This window comes from Mastigoproctus giganteus, chromosome 9 (genome assembly GCF_048544385.1).
Source record: "Mastigoproctus giganteus isolate SK-2022 chromosome 9, ASM4854438v1, whole genome shotgun sequence".
Classification (NCBI taxonomy): domain Eukaryota; kingdom Metazoa; phylum Arthropoda; class Arachnida; order Uropygi; family Thelyphonidae; genus Mastigoproctus; species Mastigoproctus giganteus.
Window position 1 is genome coordinate 169079182 of NC_143583.1, and position 12465 is coordinate 169091646.

A 12465-nucleotide genomic window follows, 5' to 3' on the forward strand; every position below is an offset into this window, starting at 1 on the left:
TGGGGTCTCTGACGTCTACCACCTATCTAAACATAATTAGTGTAGCTTCTCTCCCTCATTAGTATTTTTTATTACACCACCGAATTTTTTCCCTCTCTCTCTCTCTTTTCTTTTCTTTTTCCCCCTCTTCCTCTGGAATGTGCCCCTAGAGAAACCTGGCCCACCTTTTGACAACATCAGGTGAGTCAGAGTCTCTTTTGAGACGGTACGTGTTTTACTGGGACGGGCCTACCTTCCTGTGGTGTGGACGAGTACCCAGAATCATCTCTCCAGGTGACTGATGCTTCTGGGTAGCCAAGCGGCCAGACACAACAACCGAACACACACACACACACACACATAATACACACAAACCTACGTCACACACATATCTGGCCCATTTGTAATGATACTGTTCTTCACAGAGATACGAGGCGGAGTTGAACAGACGTTCTAGGAGTCACCCTTTACAAAAACACATGTCCACCTATCTAAACATAATTAGTGTAGCTCTTCTCTCTCTCTCTCTCTCTCTCTCTCTCTCTCTCTCTCTCTCTCTCTCTCTCTTATTGTTATTTTTTATTACACCACCGGATTTTTCCCCTCTCTCTCTCTCTCTCTCTCTCTCTTTTCGTTTCTTTTTTTTCCCTCTTCCTCTGGAATGGGCCCCCAGATGAACCTGGCCCATCTTTTGACAACATCAGGTGAGTCAGAGTCTCTTCTTTGGGACAGTACGTGTTTTACTGGGACGAGCCCACCTTCCCGTGGTGCGGACGAGTACCCAGAATCATCTCTCCAGGTGACTGATGCTTCTGGGTAGCCAAGCGGCCAGACAACAACCGAACACACACACACACATAATACACACAAAACTACGTCACACACATATCTGGCCCATTTGTAGTGATACTGTTCTTCACAGAGATACGAGGCGGAGTTGAACAGACGTTCTAGGAGCTGCCCTTTACAAAAACACATGTCCACCTAAACATCATGGCTGACCAGGTAGAGCCTTTCATGGCAACGCCTTCCCCTCTGGCGATGCTGTCTTTTAGCAGGATAATGCGCCATGCCACTCCGCCCGGATTGTTCGAGACTGGTTCGCGGAACATGACATGAGGAAGACTTCCAGGTATTGCCCTCGCCTCCAAATTCCCCAGACATCAATCCCATCGAGCATGCATGGTTTGTGTTGGAACAGCAACTCCGATCTGCGGCGTCTTAACCACGGACCTTACAGGAGTTAAAGGATCTGCTGGTTACGTGTTGGTACCTGATACCACAAATCGCATTTAGAAATCTTGTAGCGTCCATGCCTCGCCTAGTACGAGCTGTTTTGGTTGCACGTGGAGGATCAACATCATATTAGGTAGGTGGTAATTTTTTTTTTTTTTTTTGGTAGTTGTTGGCGCATCGGCTTCTGTGGCCATAATGCACCTCCCAAGGTTTTTGCAGTACTTTGATCCAAGCCCGAGGCGGGATTCGAACCCGCGACCTTTGGGTTGCCAGGCAGGCACTTTACCCACCCGGCTAGCCCGATCGGCATGTGGTCATAATGTTTCGGCTCAGTGGTATGTGTATATATATATATATATATATATATATATATTTTATTTTTATTTTTATTTTTTTTGGCGATGCAGAAAAAGTCTGCTTCCTTGCATCATTTGGCCTTCTAATACACTATGCAACAGTTCCTATACCCTTCCTGCACTATGGCAGTGTAAGAACCCAATTCTTACACTTATCCTAGGGAATGTTATGTTATAAATATTATAACATAACAAGAAAATATATGTATATATTAAATAATATTATTTACATAGGATGATTTTCAGCTTAGATTGCGATCGCTCTGTACCCTACAGTTAAGTAGGGGAGGATTAGCGTAACAACTGGGGGTAGCTGGACAGTGCACAAAAGTACAATGGGAGCACCGTAAGGGCGGTTCAAGTCGCTATAAACAGAAAGTGGGCAGCTCTTTGGAAGAAAAGAACAAGGGAACCGACTCCCCCTTGTGGAGAGGAAGAGTTTTAAAGACTAAGAGGGTGGAGGGGACCCTGGATGCGGCATACACCGTATGGAAATCGCTAGCCGCTGGATAAAACAAACCGACTCCTTGAGCATTTACTGATTTCAAGGAGCGGTGGAGAAAAAACAGAGTGGACTAATAAGGGACTAAGTGCATCGGAATGATCACAAGGAAATATCTAGAAATTTCTAGACGTCCGGAAGTTCATCGAAGCTTCTAGAAATTTCGAGAAGTCGGATGTTTTCCCAGGAAAGGGAAGGGCCAAGAAAACGACGGAAGTGGGAGAGAGCGAATGAGAATAAAGGGATGATGAAGAACGAACTACGATTGGATCAGAACAGAAGGGGTGGCTGAAACAAAAGGAGATGCCACAGGAGGAAAAACACATAGTTCCAGTTTTTTGACAGTTTGGGCAGTTTTTGGAAGTTTTGAGAGTTCCTGTGGGTGGGCCTGAGTGATGTGCGGCTGGAAAGAATTCCCGAGAAGTGCCGGGAGAATCGCTGGAGAGTAGCGGACAGTGAGAGTTTTTGGAAGAGTTTTTGAGAGTTCCTGTGGGTGGGCCTGAGTGATGGGCGGCTGGAAAGAAATCCCGAGAAGTGCCGGGAGAATCGCTGGAGAGTAGCGGACAGAGAAATTAATTTAAGGGAGGTTTTGTTTTGTAGTGAGAGAGTTTTAGAGTTTTCTGGAGTTGTAGGAAGTTTTGAAGAAGGTGGGAGTTCTTGTGAATGGCTGGAATGCGGTAGTGGGAATTGAAGCAGTTTGTCGCAAAGACAATTCGTTAGGCAAGTTCTGGGAGAGGTCAGCCGCAACGTAGCAATAGGAAGGAGATGCCCCATGAAAGATGGAAACACATATGCTGGAGCTGAGTGATAAGGATCGAAAAGTCTCGGTATAGAAAGATGAGGAAGAGTTATACAGTCTGGCTTCTCGATAAAGCAGTAAGGAGAGTCTTGATAATTTTATTATGCACCCCAGTATCGTCGAGCTGATCAGACGCCCAAAGCGGGTCAGAGCAACCCATTTATAGAGAAAAGAGTGAGTTTCTGAACGAAGGAGAATTCCTGTAGATGAGCTGCAGTTCCTTAGCCGATGACTAATTCCAGTAGGAGTCTGATGATGCCCTATATTGATGATGATGGCCGCCCCTGAGCTGAGAAAAAGGTTGTGTAAAGAGTGATCCCCTAAGCTGTTATGTAAGTACCAGATAATAGTTTTAAGCTTGAATTGAAGGAAAGGACTCTAAGGAATGTTTTAGATTAGTTGATAGTTGATTTGATATTGTTTAGCATAAAGGGAAGGAGAAAGTTCATAAGATATAGATACATGTACTTCACCACAAAGATAAGTTAATAAGCAAGGAAGATTTAGATATATGTACTTGAGACTAGTATGTTTTAAGTTGAGACTATGTTCTATGCACATGTAATTATTTTGGAAGGGATAATTAAAGAAAGATTATAGCAGGGATTTATAAATCTAGGAAAATACACATATAGGTGTTATGCTCACTGCTGTAATCCCAGTTGGGAAGTTTAAATTGTTAGAAGACAAGAGAATGTTATGAGATGTAACCTAAAACAGAAGGAGAAAATGGCAGAAAGACATGAAGAGACATGATATATGAGTTGTGATTATTTTATACATCTTAGCACACATATAATGTTAGTAATTAACATAATACCCAATTGATGATGTATGATATATTCTTTTAATGTATATGCTGTGAATAAACAATATTGTATATGTTTATCAAGTGTAGTGCGAGTCATTCTGAATACTCAGCCAGTCCAGAGGAGACATACACGAACTTCTATTCCCCCAGAATCTGTGATCTTCTGTGCAGTATACAAGTCAGGTGTTAATGTGGAGGAGGGTAAATTAGGGGGAAAATAAACTGGGAAATACAAAGTTAAGAGAGGTGGGTCTGAAAGATTAAAGAGATTTATTAATAACAGAAATAACATATAATAATAAAGAATTCTATTCCCCACAATTTAACATTTATCCACCCCCCACAGCAGCACTGTCGGAGGCCTTTTGTGTTCTGTGTCAGCATGACAGTGCACCATTTCACACAGCACAGTCTGTAGTGACTAAGTGTGAAGACATGGCATGCAAAATCTTCATTAGTTTGCCCAGAGCTCTGACCTTAACCCATCTGAAAGATGCAAGGAAGCAGACTTTTTCTGCATCGCCAAAAAAAAAAAAAATAAAATAAAATAAAATAAAAAATAAAATAAATAAATATATATACTGATGAGCCAAAACTTTTGGGATATGATCTCTTCGGGTCACACCAACATATCTGCAATCAATAGCTATATTGACTGCTGTTCTGAAGGAGAAATGGACCAAAACTGCTTCCCCCGTTACCCAAAATTGGTTGGAAATCTACCGACGAGAATACAGTGTGTAATTAAGGCCAAAGATGGGTTGATATATAAATCCGCAATCAGTAGCTGAATTGACCGTTGTGTTGAAGGAGGAATGGAACAAATACCGCCATTATGTTATCGAAAATTTGTTGGGAGTTTACCGGCAAAGTGGCAATAACTAATTCTTTAATTACTTACTTGGAGTGGGCTAACTCGGACATGTTATTAAATATTGTCAGTGTTCCAGATATTCCATGAAATATGCAGGCGTCCCATTACTTTTGAAAATGTACTGTATGTCGCCTTGGTGTTAATCGAAACAGTCCAATCTTGATTACATTAATTCTCAAAATTTAGGATTAACTTCAGGCGATTGTTCTTATAATTTGGGAATAACTTGGAATTATGCACTTTCTAACAACTTTTTGTTTTCAGTGCTAACTTTGAAAGTGACGCTTTCTTCTGATTTTTTTTTTTTTTTTTGGTAGTTGTTGGCGCATAGGCTTCTGTAGCCATAATGCACCTCCCAAGGTTTTTGCAGTACTTTGATCCAAGCCCGAGGCGGGAATCTAACCCACGACCTTTGGGTTGCCAGGCAGGTACTTGACCCACCCGGCTAGCCCGGTCGGCTTTCTTCTGATTAGAACCTAAAAATTATATTCAGTTGCGTTGCATCAGTTTTGGAATTTGTGAATGTGTTATCGCATTTTCTTTCAACTTCGTAATCTAGTCTTCTGATGGTTCTGATTCTCATAGTTCGCAATTCATTTTAATGAGCTTCCACGTAAGACTAAATTTAGGAAGAATTTATTAATAAGGGAATTCCGACTCGAGATAAGCAAGTTCTACCAGGAGCTAGCTAAGTTTCTTCATCTGAGATGTGTAGTGAATTTCATATGTAACGGCTTTAATTGCATTGCGAAATCGAGGTCAATGTTCAGCTGCCAGCGCAAAGGGTTTAAAATTATTTGTGTTTAACTGATTATTTGCAGACAAGTCGATTTAACTAACCATGCAGCTGTGCCAACCAAACAAACAAATCTTGTAAACAGTTCTTAAGTGACTGAATGAATTAAACATCGTTTCAGTCAAAAGCACTTTTCACCCTTTTGCTGTCCTTATTTCAGCCCATCTGCTAGCGAGGCACATTCCTCCGTGCGCAAGAAAGAAGTAATAGCGGACGCGAGTGCACTGTTTGACAAATCCAAATGTGGCACTTCCTTGCCAAGAAGCAAAACTCGAAATCAGAGTCTGAAAGGAACATAAAAATAACAGTTCGACGACGGTGCATATAACAGTCTCGGGATCTAAGAGTTTTACTTGGTTAAACCCCGTATCTTAGTAACCAGCTATTTTGGTTTTCATGGGATGTACGTTGTCGAAAAAGAAATTACCGTAAGACAAGAAACAAAAGTCGGAAAAGCCTTTGAAAACTCACTTATTTAATCAATGTACAATTGTAGATAAATAAATTTGGCTATTTGTTCAGTAAATCTGAAAACAAGATTTCCATGGTTGCTTAGAGAGAGAACCAATTTTCATCAGTTATATATACTATGTCCAAAGTGATGTCACAAAGTGATGTCACAGCGATGTCGAAAGGTTAAGTTTTTTCTTGATAATTTGATCCTATGTTATAAATTAACATGATAAATACGATTGTGATGCCAGAATACTACTATTTTAACCTTACGAATATAAAATCAGGCATGTCCGCGTGACAAAATACGGTACTGTTTCTTATGTTCTCTCTGTCCTGTGAACTCATGTGACCGCGTTGTCGTCCCTGAGTATAAACAGAAAATTTATTTTGAGAAGTGGGCACTACAACAGCACCACTCAGTTGTAATCTGACACGGTAAGAGATCGCATCCGATTAGCTTTACTCTTTTTGTAGAATGCAGTATCTCTGTGTGGGCTGTTTCGTGATATGTGAACAAGGTTTAGAAGTTTAGAAATCTCTTCAAGAAGATGCTAAGCTTTCGTCAATACATTACTTCAGTCTCCTGTTTCTTACACTTGATAATAGCAGTTTGTTAGTAATGTTTCTTCTCTCTTTTCTTCCACATGTGGAAAGCCATTTTTAACTGCAGTGATGATGTCAGAAAAACCTACAGGTTCAAAATGGTTTATAAACTGTTCAAACAGATTTGAAATGAACGCTGGTGAAAAGAATAAAGTGCTTCATATCCGAAAGCTCCCTTTTTTCCCTGTTTTATTTATTTATTGGTTTTTACTTGGATCGGTATGCTGGTTTTACTGTGCAGCTTCAGTGTATTACAGTACAGTTTCATCTTCAGCATAATTCCCAAAGTTGCAGTAGAGCAGTAATGAGCAACCTTTTTGGTGGCGGATTAGACTCATGTCTTTATGGAGATCGTGTGCTGCCTCATGTCTTATAGAAATCTAAGAATTGAAATTTAAAAGTTGTATTACAGTTTAGTGTTATGTACTCTGAGGATTTAACAACTCCTTTTTCATAATGTTTTAAATGATATTTTTTATTTTGTCTGTTTTTTTCCCTTTGTTTTGTTATATTCATGGCTCTATAAGGGTTGAGAAACTGTGACCTTATGCTGAAAATTTCGATCGCGGACTGTTTACCAAATTAGAAACAGAGAACGATATCCTTGAACGGTAGCCTTGCAATTTTTGGTATCTTTGTGTATATACTGAAATTGTAAAGATTCTCTCTCTTTCTTTTGGATACCCCCATATAGTGGAAATCATGCGGAGACTTCCATTATTTGGGTGTATTCAAGAGAAAGAATCCACACAACTATTGTGGGGGAAAACAAAATATTAAAATAAAATAATAATAATGATGAAAATAAAAGGAAAGAAAAACGATGCGCGTATTAAATAAGTGTGGAATCTGAATATCAGTATATGTGACACTAAATAGAACTAAAAATCTACGAAAAAAAAAAAAAAAACGAAATAAATAAGCAGATCTGTAATTAGCTGTAGAACCTATATTTATTTTAGCTTGGCATTTTGATTACGAATACATTTTCGAAATCGCTTCATAGGTTTGTAGTTATTTCGTTTTGTGCTATTCTAGAAACTAGAATAACACAATAAAATATCACTAGAAACTAGAATAGCTGGAATTAAAGTGCACTTGCACTTCTTTAATTCCAGCCATAGTAGAGTTACAAAATTTTACTCACTGACATAAACGATTTCCTGTTTTATGTCATGTTACATTTAGCGGTTGATATTCGCATTTTGAAGAATTATCAACCGCTGAAGACTTTTGGAGTAATAATACATGACAGGAAATCGCTTATGTGAGTGACAAAATTTTGTTACTCTACTATGGCTGAAATTAAAGAATTGTGAATGGATCTAGGTTTTATTGGTCCATTAAATGGATGAAATAACTGATAGGTAATATTTAACTTAGAATTGAGTAGGAAATATTTAACGAGGAAAACAGATTATCCTCGATAATATGTTCGAAAGACTATAACCATTCAAGTTTTTCCTAAAAATTGAATGGTTATAGGACCATAAAATCTCTCAGTAAGTGGAAGAAAAACTTGACTTGCAGGTGCACTTTTTTCGGCCATGCTGATTTTTTATTTTTATTTATTTAATTTTTTTTTTTTTTTTGGACTTAAGGTCCGCTGCGGTGGACCTTAAGTCACTTCCTTTCGTTTATCAAAAATCAGTATTACAACCACTAGTAGAATATTGCAGTGTAGCCATATGCCATATTGGAATAAATAAGTGCAGAAAACCTTCGTGGTGAAATTTCTTGTAAAAATAATTGCAACTAAAAATAACCGCGGCAACCCCCCAGAAAACACTTTGCGATCCCCTTGGGGGTCGCGATCCACAGGTTGGTAACCCGGGTTCTAGAAGATTGTACGGTTATCGAGGTTTCCCTCAATTATAGAAATCCTAAGATACGGAACTGATGCAGATCTAAAATTCTATCTTCTCATAGTACAATACTCATCAGAACATACAAATCTACTTAAACGGTTGTCTCCAAGATGGGGTGCAGTCTCATGCCCTTGCAGACAACCGTTTTATACCTCGACAAGCGCTGGAGAAGAACTGCACATGTCCCTGCAGCAACAATGAACACCAGTTTAATGACTGAATAACGTGCCTTAACACGCCTCACTGCACGCATAACTGTATCCGTTAAGTTTAAACTCTGTTGAAGAAGGGACACGATTGTCTCGAAAGCACCAAAGTATTCATAATTAAAGATATTTACTGGATTTACACTTATCTTATTTCATTGTACCATGGATCCCAGTACAACAGACCCATTTATACTTATAATTTTGCAATCCTTACAATTTAAAATGGCATCAAGTATTAGAGGAGTTAAAAGAAAGCGTGCGAACTTAAATGTGACACAGAAATTAGAGCTAATTGAGAAGTAGCACGTGTTTATGAAATTTACGGCGTAAAAAAACAAACTGTTTCTGATATCCGAAAATCAAAGGCCAAATTACAACATAATTTTATATTGTGCAATACTGTATATTGTATTAAAGCTTTTTTTTTACAAAAAAAAAATATAAAAAATGCTCCCCTCCCCCCCAGGTTACATTCGGATTTTCGGCATTAACTGACACCCCTTCTCCCCTATTAGTCCGTGAAATCGAGGGTTTACTGTACTTGCACTTGTGTTTAATTTAAAATGGCAAATACATTTCTACAAAAAGGTATAACATTAATTTATGTTAATAACATATTTTATATATTTGAATATTTACTTTATCTCTGTATTTTTGTAGCGTGCTGGAGGCGGCGGTGGAGGCAGCTACACACCATATGGCGGCTCAAGATATAGCGCAGTAAGTTGATATAACCACGTTAAGATATTTTGTTATTTAGTGAATAAGAATATACAGGCGAGGTGTGATTGAAATATATCCTCATTATATTATTGTTTTCTTTGTATTCAATGCATTTGGCTGATATAATCCCATGTCATAACCTCTCGAGAAGTCTCAGTTCTTGATAGACTGAGTGTAGCGATTCTGTCGCTGTTGGAAGCATCCGTGGAAGTGCTGCGCTTCGAATTCCGCAAATGTAATCTGCGATTGTCCTTGGATGGCGATAAGGTGTTTAAATCTTTCCTTCAATTTTTCCAAAACTGAGGGGAAGATTTAACGGGAGCGGTTAGGTCCCTGTCCAGAGCATTTGATTTCATCAACCATAGTGTGCTGAAACTTAAATTATACTGGTACGGAGTGTCCTCCCCTTTATTAGAGTGGATCACCGACTATGTTGTTCACAAGGCCGTATCAAGTAATATGCTCGGGTGGTACTTCAGGCAGATCACTTTGCCACGTGTATTCCGCTGGGTTCTTCGTTAAGTCCATTGTTATTTAACATATACGCAGACCACCTAGGTCTGCGTATATGTTAAATGATATGAAGTTTTATGAAGATATGAAGTTTTCTGAGCAATGCAGACAGGCTGCCAGGGCTGGTCATGGGGTTTTGTCAATGATATATAGGAATTTTGCTAGCAGGGAAAAGGATGTGATTGTCCCTCTGTATAAGGCAATGGTCAGGCCACGCCTTGAGTACTGCGTACAGGTCTGGAGGCCTCATTTTAGGAAGGATGTAGATTTGCTTGAGCGTGTACAGAGAAGGGCAACAAAATTGGTGAGGGGAATGAAGGGATCCTCTTACCAAGAGAGGCTTAAATTCTGCAAATTGCAATGGTTGGAGACTAGGCACCTGGGCGGTGATCTGATTGAGGTGTATAATGCCTTGAATGGGTTGAGCACGCTGAATTCGGATGGGATCCTTCCACTTGTTCAGATTACGAACCTAAGGGGGCATAAATTCAAATTAAGAAAAGATAGATGTAGAATAGATGTGCGGAAATTTGCCTTTAGCCAGCGGGTGGCTAATTGCTGGAACAAACTTCCATCTCTCGTTGTGGAAGTTGTTGATAGGTTAAATAAATTTAAGGAGGAACTAGACAGGCATTTGGAGGGAATGGTGTTTTTTTTTTTTTTTTTTTTTTGGCTGATGCTGCATAAGCTCATTCACTTGCTTTCTTGCATCACATGCCACTACTACTACTAACTGATTTTCGTGATAAATTAAAAATTATAGTCTATGCAGACGATACAAAATTATTCATGTCATGTAAACCGGAATCAGATTGCTTCAGCCTACAGAAATCTTTGTGGAGTTTTTTAGTAATTGGGCATCTAAGAATAATTTTTTTAATAAATACAAATGTAAAGTAGTTTCGTTTAGTGACTCCTTCCCCTCCATCCGGAAAAATATAACTATAGATTGTTATGATATCGATACGCAAGTAAATAAAATCAATTCTATTTGTAAATTTCGCATTCAAGTGTCCATTTGTCACCCATTCAACCGAGTAATAAACAGGCGCACATAAGAAACTAGGTTGTATAAAACGGTTTTCTTCACCTTTTAAATAACTTTGATCTGACAGTCACTTTGTTTGTTTGTTTGTTATTTGATTTTTAGGAGCATTAGCAACTAAGGCCACATTGCTCCGACAGTCACTTTATTGCTAGATTTGTTTGTCCTGTCTGATTCTTACACTCATGTAGTTTAATAAATAAACTTAAAAATATACAGATATGGATTATCATGGCGTAGAGAACTATAATTATAATAGATACCATTCCTGTTTACTCAGGTATAACATGAAGCCTCTATGCATCAGAAGGTCCAAAGATTAAAGTTAATTCATAAGATCAACAGCTAATGCTTAAACACTTCCTTGCTGTTTGATATAAAACTTAATGTCTTGAGTAAAATTACCAGAGATCTAAGTATGTTTAAAATTATCTATTACGGAACAGTCCCTTTAATTCTGTTACATTTAACTCTAATTTGAACAGTACAAACTCTATCATTCACAATATTTTCTACTTATTTATTCGACTTAAACAGCGTTTACCAAAAAAAAAAAAAAGAATTTTTAAATTTTTTTTCGAAAACATTGCAATATCGTTAAACCTATCTTGTAAACTTTTTATCACTGATATACACTGGTGTTCAAAGAAAGTGCATACCCCCATAAAATTGTAATTGTCGTCCGAATAACGTAAGTATATGGCAATATTTCTTACAGATTGATTAGATAAGATTGACACGGGTAGGTGATGACGTAATATTGCATCAGTTGTTACTTTCAGCTATATGAGCACACTCTGCAAGAGTTGCAGTCATTCCTTGCTTTTATCAGGATGGCGAGTTACGTCCAGTTGGCGCCATGAAGAAAGAGTGCTATTGTTGCTTTACGTGAGGAAGGATGTTCTTCTTCATATTGCTTATAGAGTGTCTTGTAATCAGTCGACAGTGAATAGATTTCTTTCCAAACTCAAGAATACTGGTTCTGCTGATAGGAAAAAAAGAACCGGACGCAAACGAGTCTCTACGCCAAAACAGGACCGCGTTTTGAAGCGCTTATTCCTTAAAAACCGCAAAGCTTCTTTGTCTTAGCTGAAAAGAGAATGGGAAGAACATACAGAAGTGGTAGCAAGTGCAGTAGCAGTCAGAAGATGCCTCTTCAAAAAAAGGACTTGTAGCCCGTCGTGCTAAGAAGAAGCCCCTTCTCACACAAAAAATGAAAAGGCCCGATTAATTTGGTGTAAGGAGCATGCCAAGTGGACCCCCGAGCTCGGGGGTCCACTTGGCATGATCGAAGGATGAAAAACCTCAAAAAGAAATCCATCTTCAGTGCACCATTTCTTTGGAGGCTTTACAAATCGCAAGTTTTTTCTCTTGTTTATTTTGTTTTGACTTTCAAATTTTTACGCTGACCGCTCATTATTAGTCATTGTTTTCATGTGTACTGCCGCGTAAGGGACGTCTCTTGCTGTGCTAATTACTATTTATGGTGCTTCTGGAAAGTTTTATTTTGTTCTCTGCTTAATTCTATATGTTCACGTTTTAAACTCTCCATTTCGATTCTTCATTTTGGCCATTTTATTTTTACTTATATCAGAATCTTTGTATAATTTTATAACCTGGTATATGTTCATATAATAATGATATACTATATCTTCTCTTTTCGCTCTTATATAAAAATAACACTTGCAATACTAG

At 38.4% G+C, this 12465-nt stretch overlaps 1 protein-coding gene across 2 annotated transcripts in view; it reads left to right on the forward strand.

Annotated features, from left to right (window-relative positions):
* Positions 1-12465, forward strand: part of LOC150080881 (uncharacterized) — a 597772-nt gene that overhangs the window by 75994 nt on the left and 509313 nt on the right. For both annotated transcript variants that reach the window (XR_016547378.1, XM_090381140.1), the window contains exon 2: positions 9150-9209. Coding sequence is in view for 1 of the 2 variants with exons in the window: in XM_090381140.1 (XP_090237266.1) it covers positions 9150-9209 (60 nt within the window). In the remaining variant the exon portion in view is untranslated. The remainder of the gene's footprint in view (positions 1-9149; positions 9210-12465) is intronic.